General features: G+C 37.4%; 2 protein-coding genes across 2 annotated transcripts in view; one reads left to right on the top strand and one right to left on the bottom strand.

The window, feature by feature from the left end:
- Positions 1-964, top strand: part of LOC141438032 (myrosinase 1-like) — a 29,709-nt gene extending 28,745 nt beyond the window's left edge. The window contains exon 7 of the mRNA XM_074101670.1: positions 680-964. Within this exon, the coding sequence (XP_073957771.1) occupies positions 680-887 (208 nt within the window). The 3' untranslated portion in view covers positions 888-964. The remainder of the gene's footprint in view (positions 1-679) is intronic.
- Positions 622-25,925, bottom strand: LOC141438033 (facilitated trehalose transporter Tret1-like). The gene is made up of 5 exons (XM_074101671.1): positions 25,515-25,925; positions 8,976-9,182; positions 5,143-5,333; positions 1,846-2,634; positions 622-1,236 (listed from the first exon to the last, which is right to left on the bottom strand). Exons 1-5 carry the CDS (start codon positions 25,564-25,566, stop codon positions 1,048-1,050), a joined length of 1,428 nt encoding a protein of 475 aa, XP_073957772.1. The 5' UTR covers positions 25,567-25,925; the 3' UTR covers positions 622-1,047.

Genomic DNA, 25,925 nt, shown 5'->3' with positions numbered 1-25,925 from the left:
AAACGAGCATGTGGGTCTCCTGATGGTAAGAGATCACCACTAAACATCAGCAATACCCCTGGGTATTGCAGATGCGTTGCTAACCTAGATGCCTAAGATGGGATACCTCAAGTGCCCATAGCAAGTAGCAATAGTTTGGCAACTGTAGAGGACTGTCCGCTAGCTCAAACTTATGGTGTATACCCATAGGGGTTGTGTACTTCCATATTTACGTTCATCTCATTTATATTATATGGTACCAAAATACCGTGATGTTAGCTTCGACCTGAAATTACGGATCAAAAATTAGTTAGTACCATTAGTTCCGACTTGGTTCTCCGGCATAAAGATTGTCTGAATTTTGAGCCAAGACAAATTAAATCCCCTACTGTAGTCCTTTAAGTACGCTATAAGTTGAAATGCTCTTAGCTGGGTCTAACTCTATGATATGATAATGTATATCGATTCTCACATTCAGCCTGCGAGAACAGAAAGAGGCTTAGATTGAACAATGGGAATCTCCTCTATCACTTTCTATAGCTAAAGGCTGTTCGTACTACATGTACATTGTATGTATGTATAGGTATTATATCTCCCTTCTACTCGTATTCCGCTGGAACTAGGTCAAAATGAAAGACAGTATCAGTAAAACTTTCAGTGTTATAATTTCACTCGTCACGTTTGTAAATGCATTTTGCAGGTCCCGCTTCGGCCTGTACCTGGTCGATTTCAAGAGCCCGAACAAGACGCGCACGGCCAAGCGGTCGGCGCGGCTGTACGCGGACGTGGCGGCGTCGCGCCGAATGCCGGCGAACTACGACCCCGAAGACTTCTCCGCCTTTTCCGGCGCGGCCACCCTCACTCCGACCCTGCTTCCCCTCTTGGCCCTCTACAGGCCACTACAGTAACAGCCTTGTACATATTATTTTTTGTAAAAAAAAACCGTACGTCTTAAACACGTTTAAATTAAATTACATTATCGATATTCTTAAGATTCATTATCATCTTGATCCCTAAATTAAGCTTAAGCTAAGCACTGAAGGAGGTCCAAAAGATTGCCTCGTTAGTTTAATACTCGACGGTCATGAGTTTGCTGGCATTGTCGCGCGCGACGTCGCGCCGCAGCTGGGCCTGGATGGATGCAAACGACTTGCCCTTGGTCTCAGGCAGGACGGCCAGCATGAACACCAGCCCCAGCAGCGAGAACGCGGAAAAACCCCAGAATACTGTGTAGATGCCGCACGAATCCTTAACCACCTGGAAAGATAGAACAAAAAGTTTCGGTACTGATGTTCTGGTGCTTATTGAAAGGTGTTGCCCGTTTTTTTGTATAAATTATAAAAGGAAAGATCCTTAAAATAAGTGTTAGCAGTGTCAAATTAGCAGTTTTCCTTTTCTAATACAATATGATAATTTTGAAATAACCTATAATCAAGGAAAAATAATACCGATATTTGTTAAACTATACGTAGTCATTCACGATGACGCGTGCCGTGGTTCTTATTACAATGCCATTAAAGTCTAATTTTGACAAAATCACGCGTCTTCGTGGATGGCATTAGGTATATGTCCTGCGGTGAAGCAGCTGTGCTTGCACTGTTGTGTTTCGGCGTGGAGAGCAAGACAGCCGGTGAAATTACTGACACTTGAGGTATCCCATCTTAGGCCTCTAGGTTGGCAACGCATCTGCAATCCCCCTGGTGTTGCAGGTGTCGATGGGCGGTGGTGATCTCTTACCATCAGGAGACCCACATGCTCGTTTGCCATCCAGTCGAATAAAAAAATGTAGGTAATAGTAGAATATGACTTCAAAAAATTAATGACAACAACGATTATTATTATTAGGTGTGATTATGCCATATTTACCTGGAACAGTTTTTGTACCGCGAACATAAAGATGCCTGTGTAGATGTGTGCGACACAGGAAGCGTACAACTTGACGTTGGTGGGGAACATCTCTCCTATGATGACGTAGGGCACCGTCGACAACCCGATGGCGTAGCACACGATGTACACGAGGATAGAAGCCATCGGCAACCAGTAGAGGTGTTCTACTGCTGACTTGTTATACTCGAAAAAGTAGTAAAACGTTCCAAGAGTTCCGTTCATGAGTCCCACCCCGACGGCAGATAACAGCAGCAAAGGTTTTCTTCCGACTCGATCAACGAGGATTACGGTTAAACCACAAGTCGCCACTTGCACACAGCCTACAAGGATAGATTGTACGTAGGGCTCCAGATGACCTCCAGCATGATCGTCTGTGTGATTCGAGGCGGTGGCGTTGAATATGACCTGGGCGTATGCTACCACAGCGGCACTGCCACAAAGCTGTTGAATTGTGAATACTCCCAGACTTATCCACATGGCTTTTCTGTTGGTAGCCTCTGTGACGAGGTCCAGCCACGATCCCTTGTTTTTCATATCTTCTTGAACATTTATCTCTATGTTTTTAAGTTCAGTTCTGATATCACCGCTGCGTAACATACTAAGAGATCGTTCTGCCCTTTCACTGCGTTCAAATTTAAGATAGTAGTAAGGTGACTCGGGCAAGAAAATGAAGCTTAAGACGAAAGATAGAGGTAGGATCAAGTTGATTCCAGCTAAAGTTTGCATTGAGACGAAGGGTCCGATGCAGTACTGGGCAAGAATACCGACCTGAAATCAAAGAAAAAGTTTTCGTTAATACCAGTTTCAGACTTTTGGATACTTTAGCTGCTACAGTACTTATGTTGGCTTGAATGATACCAAGTATTTGGTGATGTGCCTGCTCCAGTATATTGTACACTAGGATGTGTCGAACAATTTGACCGCTTTGACTGAGTCACTGTATTCCTTTTCCTTATTTTGTATGTCTCCAAGTATTTGGTGATCTTGACTGCTACGTACCTACTATATGACGCTGACTGTACTTAAATGAATTTTCATTGAGTAGCAACTAAGGGACGTAGTTCTGCAAACAGGAACCAACCCACACCTCCGCCCAAAGTTTAGATAAGTATGCAAAAAGTTACTAAAATGAACCTTCTATCAACTCGATAGAGTGCATTTAGTAACTTGTTGCATACTAATTTCAATTTTGTGGGGAGGTGTGCGTTGGCTCCTATTTGCAGAACTACGTCCGGTTGCCAGGACAACGTACTAACTAACCTAACCTATAAATATAATCAAGTCTAGGATATAACAGCAAACTCTTTGTGTTTGATGTTGGATATGAATGTGAAACAAACCATGCGCAATACGAGTATGTAATTAAAGCAATGAGTCACGTTTCGTGTCGGCGTGTGTTCGTCAGCGTAATTACTTGCAGATAGAACGACTAATGAGAACATTGTAAATTGTTAGGAGCTTTCAACTTCATTTAGATTGTGATTGACACGTACACGTGGTAGGAAAAATAGATATGTATATGTCGGCGGCCGATCGTAAAATCCGCCAGATCACGAAATTCCTAGGTCCATCATGAAATGGCGCCATTTCATGAATTGGCCAAGGGACATCCGCCATATCGTTCAAAACTCACCGTTTAACGATTAGTATAGTGACGTTTAGGCAGATTATGAAATTCCTAGGCATATCATGAAACGCTGCCATTTCATGATTTGGCCAGTTTAGGCAGATTACGAAATTCCTAGGCATATCATGAAACGCCACCATTATCGGTTCTGGCACTTCGCCGGCCGCTGCCGCAGCACGCTCGCTTGGCTAGTGCGTTGTGGTACAATTCAAAGTATGAATCGCTTCGCTTCGCTCGTCGTACCGAAATTTTTCTTTTTTCGGCATATCACGATGTGCCCAGTGTAGAGCTAGGAATATCGACGAATGCGTTGCTCTAATCGATCTGCTGTAGGTATTGTTTCTCAGGCACATCGTGATATTCCTGGTCAACTTTTAAGCATATCATGAAATGGCACCATTTTACCATGAGTTTACAGTGACCGTACTCGATAGCGACGGCGTAAATTTTTTTGTATGGAAAATTGTACAACGCCTATACAAATAATTTACGCCGTCGCTGTAGAGTACGGTCACTGTAAACTCGTGGTAGTGGTACTGGCGGATTTAACGATCGCCCGCCGGCATATATACCAAGCATGTAAAGCGAAACGTATCTCTATTCTTTTGCAGAAAACAATGAATAATTTATGGCAATTCGACGTCGCCGTATTTTAAGGTGATTGTGTATTCAGATGGCCATTTATTCTCGCTAACGTTTTTGACTTACCTATAAAATTTAGCTATTAATATATTTTGTAATATTTTTTCTTCTTTTAAGAATGTAAGTATTGGCATTTACAATCTACATTTGGGGCCGATATAAAAATGAATTTATAGAAAAAGAAATGAAATTTTGTTTAGTCATCCTTCGAAGCTTTATCTACATTATAACTATTTATATTTATACAAAATATTCAAGTTTGTGACTTTCACAAATTTTAATTTCCTTTTTGTTCAATTTAATCGTCTTTTAGGACAGGATTTTATTTAGGTAGGTAGGTACTTAAATGACATGCACCACTTAATCAACATCTTAATGATAACTAATATCGTATTGATGTTAGTTATTTATTTTATAACATGAGCAATTTAGAAATTGTAACTGTTATCAATTTTATCATTGGCATTGGCAATAGATACATTGCTTTGTTTTATCAAGGCAATTAAATTTATAAGTGGCCAAGATACTAAACGAGTTAATGAACCGTAAATATACGGTTCATACTGTGTTGTATACAACACGTGACTAAATTCGTGCTAAATCTTAAATGCTTATTTACTCAGAGAAAATTATTAAAACATCCGTCAAATTCTTCAGCCCTAATTCTTCCTGAACTTAAAATTCTTAAATTACTTATTTTCATACTTGATTTTCCCCTAATCTACATTTCAGTTTAGGTTAATTTTGGACAGTTTTACTAAATCGCTGATGACCGACTGGCACCTGGTCGTATAGGATTAGGGAGAAATTAAGAAACTGTTGTAGGAGCCCAAGATCGACTTTGGGCCGTTGAGCACTAGCTTAGTAAGTACCTACGTAAGTAAGTAAGGAACAAACCAGATATAATAAACACAATTATCAGTTCAGTAAGAAATCCTGAACTTTCACGAATCCCGTGTGTCCACACACAGCAAGAGCTAAATCTGAAAAGTAAACTCGGGACTTACTTTATTCATAAGTGTTATTAGGGTGGAGAGAGCCCCTCGGACTTCATTGGTGGCGATCTCGCCAGTGTACATGGGAGCGACGGTGTAGACAATGCCGTAACCCAGCCCGGAGAACATCCGAGCCACGTACAGCACCGCCACGGACTTGGCTACGATCACAAGGATCCAGCCCAGGATGAAAGGCACCGCCCCTGGAAAAACACATGATAGGACTTGGTTAGTTAAAAGCAGTAAGTACTGGGTAATTCGAAAACGAACGGTAAACCTTCGTGAATTAAAAGTGAAGAATATGTTTTTCTTCCAACTGTGCTTAAGTTTTATCATAACTGCACTAAATACCCAGCACAAAGCGGGGCTTTTCTGCTCTAGAGCAGAAAAAATGTATGAAAATCCTTTATTGCAATGTTTTAGATTTTTTAAAATTGCACGCCCAAAGAGGTAACACAAGTATTTTTGACATAAAATTAGCCTGCATAGTGTAAAAAAATCAACGGTGTTGGTTGGTCAACCTGACGGTCTTATGAAATTTGACAGATTGTGTACAAAAAATTGTTGCTACCAATCCTACCAAAAATAGTAAGTATAATAGCCGTATATTTAAAAAAACTTTGTGTGTTTGGATGGCCAACCTGGCGCCCATACGAAATTTGGCAGATCGCGGGTAAAATATCTGCTACTTATACTAACTGTGCCAAAAAAAGTAAGATATTAAAAAAAAAATTGGCGCGAACCTTGTGATGTCTCTGTGGACATTTTTTGAGAATGCGAATGTATACTTACAAAAATGGAATCATCGAGTGCTAGTCACATTTCTTTGCTATTTATTGCTTAGCATGAGTTTTTTTTGTCTACTATTCCTGTAATAGTTGTAAGAAAAGCAGATTATGCACCTCGCATTAAGTAATTTATATTGCCCTCGTGCTTTTTAAAACCCGTGCTAACGCTCGGGCTCCAAATCGGTACTTGGTGCAATAATAAATAACTTTCTGCTTGGTGCAAAAATCTACTATAGGTTTCTAACGCATCGCCTATCAAAATATAGTTATGCGGCAAAATTTCCTTCCGTCATTCATTTCATTACTTATTTTAGTATCTATGAACCTTTTCAGCTATTAATAGATTACCTTCCAGATTACCTACACAGCCCACGTGTTAGATAACTTTCTTTTCTTATATCAATCTACAGCACAGATTTTCGGGTCGTGAGGTAGTTAAGCGGTTGTATTATTTACGGTTTAAGTAAAGCTGTGGTACCTACTTGTACTATTATCTATTCGGTGGCTGTGGATAAGGATTAAGTAATAATAATTTAGATAAGAGTTCAGTCAGTTACTTCAGAGTTGTTCATGGGAAACTGGATATGGAAGCAGAAATTCTTCAGGTAATAAACTGGTAAACTTTTTGGAGCAGCAGAATCTTTTCCATATATCTTCTTTTCCAGAATCTTTTTCATTAAACAACGACCAGAAAGAAAGTGGACTTGGTTGTCTCCAGGGGGAAGATACAAAAACGAAATAGGCTGTTTAGCAGTCATAAAAACATTTTCAAAGACGAAAGTGTACTGAGCAGCTTTAACACAGGTAGTCATCACAGGCTTATAAGGGCAAAGATTACTATATTTGCCAAAATGACGAGATATGCGTCCATGAGGTCGAGGAAGATGAAGGTGGATCCAATATTCCTCAGTGTTAATCGGGACTTAACGGGTGTTATTAGGAAAGACTGGAGAAAGGGCTTAAAGATGAGTATAATTACAACATGAATGAGCTAGCTGAACACCTGCAAACAACTCTTTACAACACAGCAAGAGACTTGGTCCCCGAGGTAACAAAAACAGCAAAAAACTAAAAAAGTACCACTATCGATCTATTATGAAAAAAGTTTTTTCTAGCAGCAACAGATGATTTCAAGAGCATTTGTAAAGAAGTAAGACAACATGTAGAAAGTGATATCGAGGTATACAAAGAAAAAGTAGTACATCTGTACTAACATCTGTTATAGAGAGATTTCAGGGCCCTAAATTCAGGAAGGCAATAAGTCCCGGTGAGCGCCAAGTTAATAAACTTCTTCATGAGGAGGGGCATCTTGTAACGCAGAGGAAAGTGCTCTTGAAAACTGTAGAGAAGTACTACCAGAAACTCTATGCATCTAGAAGCCAAAGGCCTGCAACGATAATAGCAAGACGTGTTACGAATGTTGGGTGGAGGATATTCCCGAGATCTCCCGACTCTGAAATTGCGGCAGCTTTGAACAAAATGAAAAATGGTAGAGCTCCGGGAGAGAATGGTGTCTTGGTCGAAATGCTCAAAGTTCTGTACTGAAGTTCGTTAACAAACTTTTCAACAAATGTTTAGAGGAAAGCAAAATACCCAAAGATTGGGAATGTGCCAATGTTCTGCTTTTGTTTAAGAAAGGTGATAAAGCAGACCTTAACAACTACCGTCCTATCAGCTTGTTGCCTCAAATATACAAGTTGATAACTAAGGTGATCACTCTGCGCTTGACAAACAAGTTCAATTTTTACCAGCCTCCGGAGCAAGCAAGTTTCAGAAGTGGATACAGCACCATGGATCATATCTTGACAATGAGACCTGTTATCGAGGAAGTCACTGAATACCAAAAACCTCTATGGTTTGCTTTCATCGATTACAAGAAGGCAATCGACAGTATTGAAGCTAGGATATTTAACCAGTGCATCCTACCAGTTCTCACATATGGAGCAGAAACTTGGGTCTTTACTGAAGAGTGTATACACAAAGTACAGGTGGCCCAAAGAGCAGTGGAGAGGAAACTGGTGCGAATAACGTCGAGGGACCGAAAAACAAACAAGTGGCTTAGAGAGCGGGTCACGTCACTTGAAATCACGACTCGTAGTGCAGGAAGACCATGGAGTGGAGACTGGGGCGCGACACGCCCGTGGGGACGTCCGCAGACTCTTATGGAAGGATGACATCAAGAGAATAGCCGGGTCAAACTGGATGCAGGTAGCACAGAACAGAGAGAAGTGGAGAAAGCTGAAGGAGGCCTACACCAAAGTGCTAGAAAATGTCTAAGAAGAAGACGAGAGAATTTAGATACGTGGTTTTTAAAATCAATAAAACATTAGATCTACGAGATTCTTTTGCGCTGCAAATGAATATTTTCTGTCAATAGTTCCTTGTCTGAAAGACAGTACGTGTCTGTAACTAATTAGGCATTATTGATATGTCCTCGGAATCAATGAAAGTCATTGTATGATAATAAATGCATTTGGACAGTAATATACTGAGCGGCAAAAAATGTGGCCCTCAAATGTATGCAGAATCGGTAATTTTATATGAAGAAGGGTGGTCCTAATTTTGTGCCTAAGTATAGTACTCTTTGGAACACGCCTGAAATCAGGCACAAACAGAATGATTCATCATCATAATCGCAGCCTATTACGTCCCACTGCTGGGCACAGGCCTCCTCTCAGTGCGGATTGGGAACTTCACATATAGGTACCACTGAATTACTTCACAGGTGTGTGCAAGTTTCCTCACGATGTTTTCCTTCACCTTAAGGCTCGTGGTAAATTTCAAATGTAATTTCGCACAGAATGATTATCTTTTAAGTTTTTTTGTAACTTTACATTAAAGGAAAATCGAGAGGAAATTCAATGCCGCACTGGGCCCATGTGGGAACTATGGCCCAAGCAGTCTTATTCTGAGAGGAGGCCTGTGCTCTCAAATGAGACGGATACATATAGGTTAGGATGATAATATATTCTAGAACGTCAATTTTTATGTTGCCATGACCCTTTTTGAGTAGCTAAGCAAAACTCTCGTTTTAGTTGTAAAGAAGTGAGATCTTACCAAGAAGTAGTGTTGTTTTTCTCCCAAAGCGATCAGCAAAATAGGCGGACGGTACAGGCGTGAGTGCAGAGCAGAGGATCATGATGGAAGTGATCCATGAGCCCTGGTCGGGGGTGGTGGGGATCGAGCTCTCGTCCGATAGCAGGTACGATAAAGTTGGCGAGGGCCAGCCGTAGCAGGTTCCTGCTGTTGCGGTGATGAGGGTAGCTGAAAAATAAAAACACTACACTGAGAATCAAACATGATTCCTAAAATTTAAATACACTCGCGTTTGGTTGTCGCTTATTTGAGCTCATCTTGATAAATACCACGGATTTGTTTGAAACTGTCGGGCATACCTCGACTACAAATAAGCGGGTGACACGTGTATGAAATATTGTGTTGACGAATGTAATAGTCGTATAGAGATTCGCAAACCCAAGTAAATACAAAGCTAAAGGTAGAGGTACGCGGATGGAGTATGCATGGAGTGAAGAGGCAGATTAGATTTTCGCAAACGGCACGTACCTATCTATTTGTATGACGAAATTGTTCAATAGAAAGTGTAAGAACGATAGACGAAGAAAAGTGTATTATTTCTTTCACCTAAGTCATTTCATATGGCGTTACTTTGCGGAGGTCCATATCAATGAACTGAAACAATTACTTTGCTCATCTGCGACCTTATTATAGCTACGTTTATGCAACAAATGTGTGTTCATGCAGTTCCTTTCCACCTCCACACTGTAAGAACACACAAAAATCACACAAACCCATCTATCACCACGACCACTGATGCGTTTTGAACTCAAGCAGAGCTCATCTTGAGAGCAACACAACCGTTCAACCATCAAAATGCTACCAAATGTTACTAAACCTAAGTTGTTTTGTGATAACTTAGGTGTAGGTAGATCAGTCATTGGTTTGATTTGAGAGTTTACATTTTGTGTGAATAATACCCAAGATTAACTAGCAATATTTACTTACATACAAAGGAAATAGTTGAATTACCTTTGCGAGAGTTTCATTGAAATGTTTTTGCTAACGAACAATTAATTTTACATACCTACTTTGAAAATATTATCATTTTATTACTGAACGGAATTTATGTGTACCGTTGTTGGGTCAGAACATAACAGATTATAGTAATTTAAAACAACGTAACGTGAACTCTAAATAGTGCTTATTATTCAAATAGTCTGTCGATTTACACAAAAATAGACGTGTTAATAGGTTATTAGTGTTGTGCAAACAAAGTGCATCGCCCTCGCTACTATACACAACTTGGTAAGTATGTATTTAGAAATGTTTGTTTAATTTATCTATGTATGTGAAGCGTGCGTCGGGAAATATACAACGGACTGTTTACGTACATATTCGAGTTAGCTTATTAAAGATACTGCAACGTGAGTTGCAGATAAGTAAGTGCGTTAATTCACTATTATGATGATTAAAATGATTAATTCAAAACGATATTATCAAAGCTATAAATGAGAAGTATATTAGAGACGAATAACAAGGCTCCACTCTGCTTACAGTCCTCAATGTACTTATATTTCTATTTACAGCTGTTTTAAATGTGATCGTAAAATAGTGAAGTACAATAAGTACTTTTCTGTTTTTCATTGTGCTCCAGTTTCAGTATGATTTGGAAAAAACTGAAATTAAAGCAAATTTCTGACCAAATTTGATAACATTAAGTATGTAACATTTCCCAATGATGAGATGACACACGCTAAAAATTGCTTTCAATAAAACGATGTTACCACAGCTCTGAAACTCAATTGTCGTAAGCAGGTTTATCAGATTTGACCTTATCACAGAGCATAATGTTTACTTTCCTCTAATAGCGGACCTACATTTACTGAAAGTTTTCTGTCTACTTTACTTATATGTTCCTCATTGTGTTATTAGATATTTTAGTTACAGTGAATAAAGTTATGTACGCCGGTTGTGGTTATGCACCAACTTTTGTAGTACGTAACTTCCTGTAATTATTAGCCAATTAAATAGGTAGATGGGTATTTGTGTACAATGGACCAGCTATTACTACACGTGATATAAGTAACAGCGGTTAGTTTTTACTAGTTACATATTATGTGGAACTGTTTCTGCTTAAATTATTATTTGAAATATTCCATTTTATCCACAGTTTATAAGTATATAAAGAGAGAAACATTAATCATTAATTTGACAAAAGAATATTTGAACAATTTATTCCAAAAAATGGTAAGTATAAATTGAAGCTCTAGTGGAATACACCCAAAACATATTTATGCTTTTTTCTCTATGCTTTGTGTTTTACAAACAATAGTCTTATTCAAATTATGAAGACAACCAAACGGCACGCGGCAGGCGTCTCAGTCGTCTCAGATGGATACCTATAGCTTAATATAATTATAGAAATAGAAATAGAAATAGAAACGTTTATTCGCTAATTCGAAAATACATATTATAAGTAAGTACACAAAATAAAACAACCATAAAATAAATATTAACGACAGTATTTGCGAAATCGCGAAACGGTCTCAGCTCAGCATAGTGTTGGCATTATCAGGTTGAAATGCTTCCATAACTAAGTTTAATTAACTACATTAAAATTTAGTCCGGCTGATAAGGTAGGTAGGTACACATACAATGCAAATGTTTAATGAAACCGTACTAATTCAAGGTTATTACAAATGACCAAGGTTACGAAGAAGTTCTGCTTTAATTGTAGCTATACGAGTACATCCTACCTAACTACGTAAAAGACATAGGTAACACAACCTCAATTATAATTTTTAGTGTTTCTTGCAAAATTGCAAAAATGAAGCCCTTATAGTTTTGCCATGTTCATCTGTTTGTCTCTCTGTTGGATGCTTAGCGCAGAAACTCTTACTCGTAGGTACTACAGCTGCGGCGAAATTTATTTCTTGTCCACCTCTTGGCGTGACGTGACCTATCCAACTAGATTTCATGAAATCTAGTTCGATTGGTGACTTTTTTGAGATATTAAACTTTAAAATATAATTTTCGTTAGTGTTAAATTTACCCTGCCTATAGCTAAATAATTAATTCTGGCTATGTAAAAAAAATATGACAATAGCATATTATTATGTAACGAAAGTAAAGGTCGATCAAAACTTAATATTAAATATTTTTGCTAAATACATATTACTACGGAAGGTTACTGCTCACGGCCCGATATTTTGCGTATAAAATTACAATGTCCAGTTTGTCACTTTTTTGGCAGTGTAGCAGTGGGACGGATATTGCCGCGACTAGTTTTTTATGAGAGTCACGACGGAACCCTGGCACGTTAGTTTGGGTGTGGCTACCATCGGTCCCCGTTTCTTATCGCGCGGACTTTTATCACCGTCCTTATGGAAACTTATGACCACTGCGACATCTGTTTCCCACCAATATAAGTCCGAGTACATACAGAAAAAGCTGATAAGTCCGATGCGTCAGTTGTTATCTGTTTATATGTTGAATCTTAATGAAATATTCGGAAATACAATTAACTATGTAAACGTGTATGTAGTTACTCGTAATGACGACCATCCGAGGCGAGTTTAATAGTTTACTTTCATTATCAAACTTGAGCTTTAAGATTCGAAACACGGTGGGGCACCATTTGTATGATGATTTATGGTCTTAGGTATTATGTTTGTACCCAAGTCATATATTAACAGTACCAGATCTAAAAATAAAATGAAATAATGAATAGTAGGTTGTACACCAAGGGGATAAAGAACTGTATTATGTCACGGTCGTGATATTGAATTCTGAGCGTAACGAAGGACTCCAGATTTAACTCCCGAGCGTAGCGAGAGTGTTGTGAGTTAATTCCCGAGCGAAGCGATTTACTTTGAGAGAGGTTTACATGATATATAATTAGTATATTTGTACATATAAAAAATAGGATTAACTCATCTATTAAATCCGAGGAAGAAAAAACACTGCCTTAAATTCTGATTATGTAAACGTGACTAAAACGGTGTAAATTAAATTAGGCGACAGACGGACGCAAGTTTTGGAATATAATTCGGAACACCACGCGGCCCTGCCAGTTGGCACGATCATCGTTTTGTCGATGTAGTTGTATACTTTTACATATTCTGGGTGCACGGTCAATGCAAACCTACTACGTACTTATATGAATTTTATAACAAACGTAGCATAAAATTAGCTTCACCATTCATAATCAAATTATAAAATACCTACTTCTCTATTAAAGTACTTGTCATCTCTTTTCATACCATTTACCGACAAATAAGTACGGCATCGAATAATTGGTAAGTATTTTATTGTACTGAAATACAGTTGTACGAGTATTTCATTGTAATAGTTGTAGGTTGTAGTTCTAATGCAGAGTAAGTGTTGATTGTTTTGGCTATTATGATACGAGTTTTAAAACCAAGCGATAGCCGACAGCGGGCGACCTCGGCCCTCGAGTGCGGTGCGACGGGTGCGACACATTCCAGAATTCTGTGACGAATTTTTTCGGGTTTATCGTGCGAGTTATTTTCGTAATGAAAGTTGAACGCTTGTTATGGCAGTCGTTTAGCACATTATTAAATGTCAACCTTTTTTGTGTGGCGGGTAAATTAATAGCACTCTATTTTGTTATTTTTGTTTCATCAGGGATACTTTTTAGGCCGATCAACATTTAGTATTCGCTTTCGAGCACTCATCAAATGTTTATTTAGGATTTTACTCCGTTTAGTGTAAGATTTTTAATGTCTTTAAAAACTTCAAATACCCAGGTTTTGTATGAAAGTACTTTATTGTTAATTATACCTGACCAAAACTGTGTTTTGAATGTTTGTCTAGGTGTTTGTGAATAGCTATTACTTTCTAACAAAATATGTGACGTTATCAGCTAGTACATATCTTTGCTTAGAACATTATATCAGTAAATCATTTATCGGAGACACAAAGTGAGACTGCCAAAAAAATGATAAACGTGGAAGCCGTAGTAAACAAGTCGTGGACATACTTTTGCGATGGCGATCAATTAACTCCCTCAGATGAATAATTATCCAAAATCCAGCCGGTGTGTGCGGCAGTGGCAAATATTGTACGAATTTCATAATAATTATTATGTAGATACTTACCTATTTGAGTAACGCACAAATATATACCTAATTATTTTGACTTAGGTATGATTTTTGTATACCAATTCAGGAAGACAATGCAGAACTTTACCTACATAAATGTTATTAGAAAGACAAGCGGGTAGCCCATGGCAATGGCTTATGAATGAAGTAGGTAGTCGTTAAAAAGGTATCTTTATGTAAATTGCCAGAACTGCCATGAGATTTACATAAATCTAAATCGACAATGGCATTCTTAGCGCTGTTGGCAGGACTTATTTAATTTAACGGTAGGAAGTAATTGATGTTGTGAACTGCTTCTTTTGTTAGATATATTTATTATGGGATATAAGTAGATCGTGATTACTGATTACTTATAATGAGCTCCCAATATTTCGACATAAGTGATCTCTAAGTGATAATGCGTCGAAATATGAGAACGAGTAAAGAGGAATGTGGGTGGACCGTATCATCCCAGCCTATACACGTCCCACTGCTGGGCACAGGCCTCCTCTCAGAACAAGAGGGCTTGGGCCATAGTTCCCACGCGGGCCCAGTGCGGATTGGGAACTTCACACGCACCATTGAATTGCTTCGCAGGTTTGTGCAGGTTTCCTTACGATGTTTTCCTTCACCGCATAGCTCGTGGTAAATTTCAAATGTAATTCCGCACATGAATTTCGAAAAACTCAGAGGTGCGAGCCGGGGTTTGAACCCACGACCCTCTGCTTGAGAGGCGATAGGTCAAACCACTAGGCCACCACGGCTAGTGGGTGGACCGTATATCCTATAGCAAATATAATATCTTATTTAATTAACCATAAATCATTACAACTTCCTCTTTCTACCTGTGCCATTGATAAATATGTAAATCTGTTAGTTTGAATGTTGTTTTCAATTATGAACAAATTAAACTATTATTCATTCGTTCCGTCGGGTCATCAGCGTATAGTAAGATATCACAGTATGCTCGTACTTCTCTGTTTATCTTTGGCTTGTCAATTTTATTACAGAGAAGTGCGCTATATCTAGGAACACGAAGTACTGACAGGCACATGTAGACGCTTCATGCTGGATAAGGCGCGATTACTAAACTATACCTACCTAAGATATTTCGCCTTGAGCCGTTTGGAGTTTACTGCGGGAAATTTGCAAGATCTCGGCGCTACGTTTCCTTAGAGTTTTCCTCGTAGTATAAATGAATACGTTATGTTGTTTGTTAGTTTTGTTTAGACTTAGTAAAAGTGTAGAGTGGGGAGAAAAGTCGTAGGTTTGTGTAGGTGACCTGGCGGTGAGGTTGTGAAGGCGAGGCGCGGGCGCGGGCCGCGGCCCCGCGGCGGCTGCGAGGCGGTGACGTCACCTGCCGCTAACACCACCGCGCTATAAAATACATCCCACAAAACAATACACGTTAATTACTGCCGATTGTAATTACGAACACACCTATATAAATATAGTACAGCCAGTCCGCTGAAGCAGTGTGTTTCAGCGAGCGCTGTAATTTGTAGGTTAAGTGGTGGGTCAATTTATTGAAATAGATCGTCAATTTGTACTCTAAAAATATTCTTATGGATGTAATTGAAGGAGTGATGTGTTTGGACTTTAAACTTTGCCGGTCGGGACTAACGTTAAATGTTTCCTATAGGAAAAATACTTTTAAGTCGACATTGGAATGATAGATTTTCCTGTTGTATGTTTTAGCTTTTGGCCGTAATTTCATTGCTTAGAATTTGGCTATCGCAATCCCACGGAAATTTTACAATTTAACGGGATAAAACTTATCCCAATAAATAATAATAATTATGTGTTCCGAATATCAGTTTATTTCGCTCAGGCACGGCACTTCGAGTTAATAACAAACTTCCACATTTATAATTTATTGTGTTATTTTATTGTTTATGATTTGTAACCGAACTACAAAGTACTTACTTCTTAGTCAAAATACCACGCACAGGACTTATCACGCTAACACACACGAATATTCTAGTAATATATATTTACTATATTATATATTTTGACTAGGAGTGAAAATCAGGAAAGTTCAAAACGTCATACTTACTTCGTATTTTTTTTACATAAAACTGACCGTGATTGACCCCTATCTCACTTGATGTAAGTGCAGATGAGGCCAAAAGTGTAATCTCACTGGTTCAGTTACAGCCTATTCAATCTAGCCTTGAAGATACCTAGATTGTATGTATCCGGAAAAACAGACGACGGGAGCGAATTCCATTCCTTAGCGTATTCCTGGATTTAAAATTACGAAAGTTCTATTCCAGCTTTCACCGCCCTTTATCCTCTCAGTGGGTAAATTTACTTATTGGCGTTATTAATCTTTGTATATGTATTGTATGATATACAAGGAATTACCGTCATTTCAGCTTTCTAGATCCAAGCAAATTGGGGTGGGTGTTGATGAGTCTGCCAGTTCAAAGCAGATACTAACACCCAGATGTAATTGACTTCAGCCGTTAAAACTAAGAAAATCATCCTAGTATATTTTAAGCCTTAATGTTAAGAAAATTAGTAGCTAAGCTAAATTCCAAATACGAGTATAGCGTAAAATTACAATGACGCTCATTCGACTTGACATCAAATAAATGTTGACTTTGGTCTAGTAACTAATATTCTACCCCTATTTTCTGCTAATATTATAAATAATGTAGAAGTTTGCAAGTTTCTGGTTGTTTATTTGAGGTTCAATCACGTGTTAACAGTTGCCATGTTTTAATGTAAGTTGACATCAAATAAAATGTAAATATTGAATACCATCAACACTTTGATGTGAAAATGAGAGCCAAGTTCAATATAAGAACATACATATGTGGCTGTCGACTACGCTAAAAAAGGAATTGAGATCTAAATGGGTGCCAAGTTCTGTAAATAACCCGGAAAAGATATAGCAAAGCAAATAATTAGGATAAATTGACACTCAAAATTTGACTTTGCAAACCAAAAAAAACAAATTATTAAGTTTAGTGTATATAAACATAAAAAAGATAATTCAATCAAGTTTTGACTTTCTAGTTCAACTGGAAGTAGCCGAATGTTTTGTATGTCAGTGGAAAAAGTTGTGTTTTTCGGAAGTCAACATTTCGTGTACGTTTAGAAGTTGTTTCATTAAAATTCAGGAGACAGGATTCGGTAAATTAAAAGATGTAAACTAAAAAAATAGATTTTAAGTACCTAATTAGGGGGTCACGACCAGTCTGTTGTCTTTCCTATGCGAACTTAGCTGGTACACTACCGTGTACAGTCAACGGCAAAGATATCGACACGGCCAAAGTTGCAAAAATATGTATACACGGCCTTAATGTTAAGTGCATAGAGTCGGGTATACATATTTTAGCAACTTTGGCCTTGTCGATATCTTTGCCCTTGACTGTACCTAGATTTAGTCACCACTTATGAATAAGAATGTACCAAATATTCCGTTTCCAATTACTTACTGTTTACAAAAAAACCTGTCAGAAGTCAACAATCTCAAAAACTGTGCTACTTAAAAGCTTCTCTTATTCTAGTCACGAGACATACATTGGCTATAAATACCTGTACGACGCACGTGCCTTCGCACATACTGCGTGCAACTTCAACGCTTTCAACAAACGGCGCTTTTTGCGACCAAACTACTTGTGTCTCTCATTACTTTGTATCGTTTTACTACCAGCTTTAAGACAAGTATAGCGCTATTTAAACCTAATCCCTTCCTTGAATAAGTTGTTATGGGCATTATTACCCGTACCGTACCTATATAAATAAACAGGAAGCGGTTCCATGTATTACCTTTGGTGTTTTGCGTTGGATGCCAAGATGTCACAGTCATCGAATGCTTACTTACAAGTACCATTGGAAACACTACCTATTTATAGTAGTAAACAAACCGACTGCTGTGATAATACATGTGTTTTTTTTTTGAGTTTTGTTGATTACCTTATATTGATTATTTTGCAGGTGGTAGGACCTTGTGCAAGGTCCGCTTGGATTGTTACCACCATCTTGCTCGCTAATTCTGCCGTGAAATAGCAGCGCTTGCACTGTTGTTTTTCAGCGTGGAGAGTAAGACAGCCGGTGAAATTACTGGCACTTGACGTATCCCATCTTAGGCCTCTAGGTTGGCAACGCATCTGCAATCCCCCTGGTGTTGCAGGTGTCTATGGGCGGTAGGAATCTCTTACCATCAGGAGACCCACTTGCTCGTTTGCCATCCAGTCAAATAAAAAAAACCTATGTTATATTTTTTCATATAAACACTAACGAGCTGCCATGTGAATTGCATGATAATTATCTGTCTGTGAATCCGGTTTATCTGCCGATCGCCGGGTGTTGTTATTCTCATTGTCATTGTCAATTCGAGCATGAGGCTCTGAGAAGAGAACAATCGCATAGCTTTCCACTGATAAATTAGCGATGCTACTCGTGGTAAGTAGGACGGCAATACGACAATTATAATGAAGGTCATATTTGCTACCGTATCTAATACTTTTAAATATATATATAATCAGTCTCGGAAACGGCTCCAACGATTTCGATGAAATTTGGTAAGTATGTGGGAGTTTTTGGGGGATGACAAATCGATCGAACTTGGTCTTATATCTGGGAAAACGCTTATTATCGAGTTATAGCCCGTGCAAAGCTCGGTCGCCCTGGTACTTAATTTTAATTAGGTTTAGCTTTTCCAGTCAACCCTGAGTTCTGTCAGGTTCGTAAACAACGTAGGCATCTATTTTATCTGAACTAACACTACAATACCTACAATACAATGACTCTTTATTGTACACCAGAAATACTAACGTTAAACTAATTACGATGTAATAGGCCCGTTTTGACAGCTGTCATCTCAGTACAATTCATAACCTGCAATGGATAAATTGTACTGAGATGTCAGCTGTCAAAACGAGCCTATTACATCGTAATTAGTTTACTATATTATGATTAAAGTTTATCTAGAGAATATTAGGTATTATTAAACTCTGTGACACATAATTAATTTAATATTAAACGTATACAATCAAGCTTCAGGCAGTGCTGCCTTGGCTATATTTCACGGTTTGCATCACATAAAGTTTTTACTTCTTTAATGACATTGAAAAAGTCTTTGCTATTTTTAATTACCAACTTAACTTTCATTGTAGCACATTATTTTAGAACAACGATAATTATTGTTAATATTTGTATTTACAGTCGAACAAATTGAATCATGAGCCAGGGTAGAACCTTTGTGCTACTAATGTCATGTTTACATCTCATACTTTTGTCAAGGAAATCATACTTAATGAAATTGATTATTGAAAGGTTCCTCCACCCTGGGTACCTACTGTAATTGTGTGTGAAATTAAAAATTCGACTAATAGTCTGTATTTCATAGACGTGTTTCTATGTGGCAGAAATATGTAATGCGAATATAAATTAGTTTTTTGTTCTGTCTTTTTGACGTAAATCTAGCACTAATTAAAATTCCAAAGACGCAACTTTTTTTCTGGTCAACAGTAAAAGCGCCACCGGTGTTTGGGAAAATAATTGGCAGCTATTTGAGACAGCAGGGCCTTGCGCTGTTTTACCGAGAAATCAGAAATACACTGACTACCGCATTCGCTCGGGAATTGTCTGAGCATTTAAACAAAACTCGGTGTATTTCCTATGTTCCAATTTGATAAGATAAGGCCAACCTTATCGGACGTATTGCACCAGTGTTATATGGCATTACGCCAAGCAATGATTAAGTTGGACCAGTTTATCTATGACTACATCGGCACCACGGCACTTTCGGCTGAGGCTGCACTAATAAAGAGAGTTTATCTACGCGATTGCCAGGAAACCGCAGGAACGGCGAATTTATTTGAAAACGCCACTGCAATTGCGGTTGGAACCTAGTTTCTGAATAAACTAGGAGCATGAAAATCAGATTAAAAGGCATTAAAGTTGTACAGTTTTGCGTAGCTGAAATGGAATGGAATGTTACCTATGTTCATTTCCACGGAATTGTTTATTGTTAACAAATTGCATGTCATGAACGAATAGGTGTATTATGTTTTGGTACAATTCCACATGGGAAATATGGAGTGGCATGATGTACCGACTTCCGGTGTAATTGTATACTGCTGAATATGATACGTTTTTCAACGTAAACAGGGAACGTTATTAAAGACAACAACAACGAGCAGCTTACTCGTAAGTTTGTATCTAAATGTGTGTATCGGACTTCTCATTTAGGTCTACTAAAGAACACGGGTCTGAATTTTGAAATCACATCACTTAAAAAGCTACAGCTCAAATTAAACGATCAACTAGTTTTACTAGATCCGTATTCAAGAGCTTTACTAATTTTCTACCACTTTACCAGTATTTCAAATTCCACCAAAATTTTTCGCCATTTCTGAATGGTATTTTCGATCTAATGGGATAGCAAAAATCGGTCAAAAGTAAGTACCATTTGATTTCTACGAAAGAACCGTTGAAGTAGAACGAGTCATTGCAACAGCATTGTTTATAAACAGCAGTCGTCTGTTTGCTGACGGGAGTGCTCTCTCTTGGCCAGCCGAGCGCGCGAATCGCACGAAATCGCAACGCAACATTACTGCAAACTATCAGATGTCATTGACATACGCTTTTGCTGGTCTGTATCCATTACGCGTAAATTGAACGGCTTTGATGACCTTACTTAGAATAGCTTAGTAATGGTTATTTCCAGGATTTATTTATGTTTTGAACAAGAAAGTGTATCAAGAATTCAAGATGAGATAAAACTGTCACTCATTTCAGAAATACATAGCGATATGTAACACCTGAGGCATTATCAAATATGAAAAATAATACGCAATAAGCCTTCTTTTATTTGTTCAGGTACTTTATAATTAAAGACGTAGAGAAATAAAGAGCTCATAAAAATGCACGTTCGATAATGAACATTGGAATTGACGATTTAATTTTATTTCCAAGTGAAATCTGTATCAGAAAGTAAATAAAAGGTAGTTTTTTATGATTAGATTAGATTAGATTTATTTATTACCTAATGAAAAAATACATTATAAATACATGTCAGGTATAAGAAATTCATAAAAGGATCGTCAAATTGGATACAAAAAAATTACATGATTGGAAATTTCATAAGATAGAATAGATATAGACTAAGACCTAGATTGTTAGAATAATCATTAATTGGAAAACTGCACACGATTCAGATTTATTAAAATTCGGTCCAAAACTCTGAACAATAGACATTTACTGCTTCGTGACAATAGGCAAAGTTAGTTTCTCGAGCGGTGAGTTCTTGTGACCACGCGGATCCCTTCTCCGAACAACCAGTCTTTTTTTGTAGATAAGCTTTTTACCTGACCTTAAGAACTCTTCCGGGAATTCACTGGACGTCGGATTCGCGCCAAGAAGGAGTAACGATATTGGAATTACCCGTGACTTAAGTGATAACTGTATTCTGGATGTAGCAAATGGAACAAGAGGGACACGTTGATAATTGATGTATCGAAAATTTTAATAATTAACATAAAAAATGGCTTAATCTTCTTGTGAAATACCTATAATTTTGAGGAACAGAACCTGTTTGTCTGGGTTAAGTTAACGAACTATTTAATGATGCAATAACTTTAAGATTCTTGATAACCTGCGATTAATTATAACGAGTGTTACTAACTAATCTGTATCATGCGCTGAATGTACATATGTATCTGAAAGATAAACCATCTATTATAGTATTATAATTATCAGTAATTCCCGAAAATTCAGTTCCACTTATCATTGTTTTGACAGCTGAAATTGATCACGTTGTTCGCGGCTGAGAGGTTGAAGGAAGGGCTTGAGGGTGAATAGCCGTGAATACTGCCCAAGTTTTGTAAATATATATTTTTAGAAACATGCAGCATGAATTAGACTATATCACTCTTCACTTCGCCCACATCATGTCAACATTGTCAGTGAGAATTAATATACTAATAATGTATAATAATGTCTTTGTGCGAGTGCCCATTCACATGATGAGATAGACTATCATGTTTGTAAAAATTTTGGTTTTCTCTTAGCTTTTAGGTTGAATGTTAACATTTAAAATATGTCCCTGTAACGGCGCCAGAGACATTATCAACCTGAATAAGAGAAAGCAAAATTGAAACTTGCATCGTTTACTTTTGAGAACACGAAATTTTTTCTCTAGAGCAGTATTTTGATTCAAATTATTTCACATTTTTAATACATTGTGAGTACCTAGGTCCTGCTGGCTCGTGCTACGGCACAGATTTCAAACAGGTAGAAAATCCATGGTTTTTTCGAGGTGGCAAATTTTATTTTAAAGCAACAAAATCTATATATGTTTATTTCATATAAATCCTAATAAAATTATATTTAAAGGTTTTAATAACATTTATAATAAACTATACGTTTATTGTTCAATCTTTTTACCCGACTGCGAAGAAGGAGGGTTCGACGCGTATGTACGAGTGTATGTATGTATGTCTATTCCTATGTCCTCTCGTAACTACTCAACGGCTTAACCGATTTTGATAAATGATACGTCATTGGATTCGTTTTAATGACGCGAGTGACACTGGGTTCATTTAATTCTTAAAAAATCAATATGGCTGATTTTTGGCGCCAAAATGTAAGTTTTCAAAATATGTTTTTTATTCAAATCTATCAAGTGGGTTATCAAATGAAAGCTAATTATTAGCCCATTCTAAAAATATATGGGTTATGACCGTTTTAATATACCATTTTCACAGAAAAGTGTGAAATAAAACAATAAAATAAAAAAATCAAAAAACCCGACTGCCTTAAAAAATACTAAAAAGAAGGAAACAAGCCTAGTGGGCTAGAACTTTGTTAAGTAGCTAACTTAAAGTTCAACAGTCGGGACCCATTTAAATCGTGACGCTCAAAAATTCTTACCTAATGGGTCCCGACTGTTGAACTTTGAGTTAGCTACTTAACAAAGTTCTAGCCCACTAGGCTTGTTTTCTTCTTTTAAGGCAGTCGGGTTTTTTGATTTTTTTACATTTATTGTTTTATTAATGACCCAAAGATGAGGCTTTTGCAGTATTAAAAAATATGAGATATTTTACAAGTACATAAGTAGTTTTAAGTTCAAATTACAATGCATGTTATGGTATGAGATTTGTATCTTACCTACTGGACACTTTTTCGTTCCGAATTCAAAACTTCTCTACTTACCGGACACTTTTGATCATTGTCTGGCATTCTTAACTTTTTGGTGACTTTTTAAAGATGTAATCGCAACTGTACGTAGTTTTTGAGTAAAGGTTTTAAATGTGATTATTATATTCGTTTCTTAATAATCGGATTATTTATATATACATATATATGTACATATATATACAAACATATATATATATATATATATATATATATATTTATTCAACGGATGGCAAACGAGCAAGTGGGTCTCCTGATGGTAAGAGATCACCACCGCCCATAGACACCTGCAACACCAGGGCCAGGGGGATTGCAGATGCGTTGCCAACCTAGATGGGATGGGATACCTCAAGTGCCAGTAATTTCACCGGCTGTCTTACTCTCCACGCCGAAACACAACAGTGCAAGCACTGCTGTTTCACGGCAGGATTAGCGAGCAAGATGGTGATAGCAATCCGGGCGGACCTTGTACAAAGTCCTACCACCTGCCTATATTGCTTATATTGTTTGTTTGTTTGTTTTTTTTGTAAATCGATTTTATTCTAACCTATGTATTCGCTGCTGAGGTGAAGAGTTATAGTGTCACACGAAACCAAAGTTTTTTTGCATCTCGTGTGTTTGAATCCCTCACTGCTCTCAGGATTCTAACCTAGAATCACTCGCTACGCACGTGATACAATTATACAATCCTTCACTTGCTCGGGATTTAAATTCAACACAAAAACGACTTTGCTCTCTTTTTGCACAAATAACTATTATCTATGATTATGATACGCACTTGAAAGTATTACAAAGCAGTACCGTGAAAATATTTGATATGTTGAAGTTTCTGTTTACGAAAAGACATCCGTAATTTTATTTTTGTTTCAAGATTTAAACTTTGACTGGGAGTTTTGTAATCGCTAAAAGATGTTAAATAACTAAGTAACTAATTTTTATTTGTCGCTTGTTGGAAAAGCTGAAAATACAACAGTTTCTAGAAATGACCTGGATCTAATGAAAAAACAAGCGTCCATATCTGTATTGTTGAATCAAGATAACTTTTTGTGTACTATATGGAATTATGTATCACCATTCACTCAATTCAATTGAACCAATGAGTCATTGCTGTTCTAATTCAACCTCATTCAGGTAGTGTAAAAGTGTTTAAATAACCCAAACCTTGTCGTTATGTGCAGAGGACTTGTGTGCTTAAGTCTTTTTATAACAGTTTTATGAAAGTCATTTAAAAAGCTGTTTATTTCTTTTCATCAGTTGTAAATTATGTATGTCAAGTCTATTCGCTACAGGTTAGTATGTAGACAGGTCTATTTAGAATTCCTCTATCAACTATATGATAGGTGGCCCAAGTTGTTTATTATGCTTCAGTAAAGTTTAAGTATGTTTCAATATCTTAAATTATAATGAGTACAGAACTAAAGTAAGTTCCTTTTATGACACTAGATCACGCCAGTAAAAAGTTGGGCTAAAAGCGTGTGAAATCTTTCAAGTTGCTGAAATTTTACTTGAATTCAGGATGTGGCAAAATGATTGGTTCACCAACACATTTATGTTTCTTTCATTGAAAATAAGGAAGCCTTAAAATGTAATAAAGTAACGAGGAAAAGATCAAAACTGTTCAGTTGTTTATGGAATACATATGTATAACTAGGACAAGTACCTAGGTAGGTAAATGCGAACGCATTTTGCAAAAATAATGATGTACGTTAGCAAGATTATGTATCTAAATAAGTAATCGTTATGCTTGATTTTACAACATCATCTGTGCTTTTAAATGTCGGTATATATCTAGGTTAACTTTGTACATCATGTCGTAGTGAGTCGATCGATAACCTCTTCTAACCCTCATTAAAACGCCAAAACCGAAAGAGTTTGACGAATGTTAATAAAATAAGTATCATAGATGGCATAAGTAGCACAACCAAAAATTACCGCGTAAAGTGAAATAGGTACCAATAGCGAAGCGTCCATAGGACCCTACTCCCACCGGCTTGCCCAATATTTACAAAATAGGACAACAGGACATTCAGTATTTGTGAAAAATGTAAGCGATCTTTGTTTCGGCTTTACCACGGAAATATCTGACGCTACACCACTGATGGTACCTACCATGTTGATCTCAGTAGGGTAGTCAATGTATAGTTAAATTACAAGAAGCTTGTTAGTATTATACTTAAATAAGATTAGAAACGCGATTTTGTATTAAGGGCTTGGAACAATGTAATTACAAATGGAGCATCAATAAGCGACAACACGAGCCCCCTGCGTGGCGTGGCGAAAACACCGATAGGTTAGGTTAAGTATTAAGAATAAAACGACTTACCACATAGTGCTGTTGCATATTCCTTCCAATGTGAACGAGTTTTGGCTGTCATCGCGAATGAATTACTTAATATTTCTTGACTATTAATGTATTACTGGACGTTTTGGAATGAGATTATCTTGAGCACTGATATATAAATATATAATATATGTAAGTATAATAAGTATATTAATAATTTGCATCCATTTTGGGGTTATTAAATATATAATTATATTAACGGAAACTAGCTAAATATCACAATATTATGTTTTCGAACTAAAAATTAAATTTGTTTTGAAAGAGGAACGTTATAACTTATTAGGCTTCATTTTGGATGTTTTATGTGTTGGCTTGCTGGCTCATAGCGCGACGAGAAGACGTGTCGTGGTAACGCGACGGTGGCTTGTGAGCGACTGAGCGAGTCGTACAACG

The sequence above is a fragment of the Choristoneura fumiferana genome, chromosome 18 (genome assembly GCF_025370935.1).
Source record: "Choristoneura fumiferana chromosome 18, NRCan_CFum_1, whole genome shotgun sequence".
Lineage (NCBI taxonomy): Eukaryota > Metazoa > Arthropoda > Insecta > Lepidoptera > Tortricidae > Choristoneura > Choristoneura fumiferana.
The sequence above is the reverse complement of the archived record's forward strand: the minus strand, read 5'-3'. Positions and strand labels throughout refer to the sequence as shown.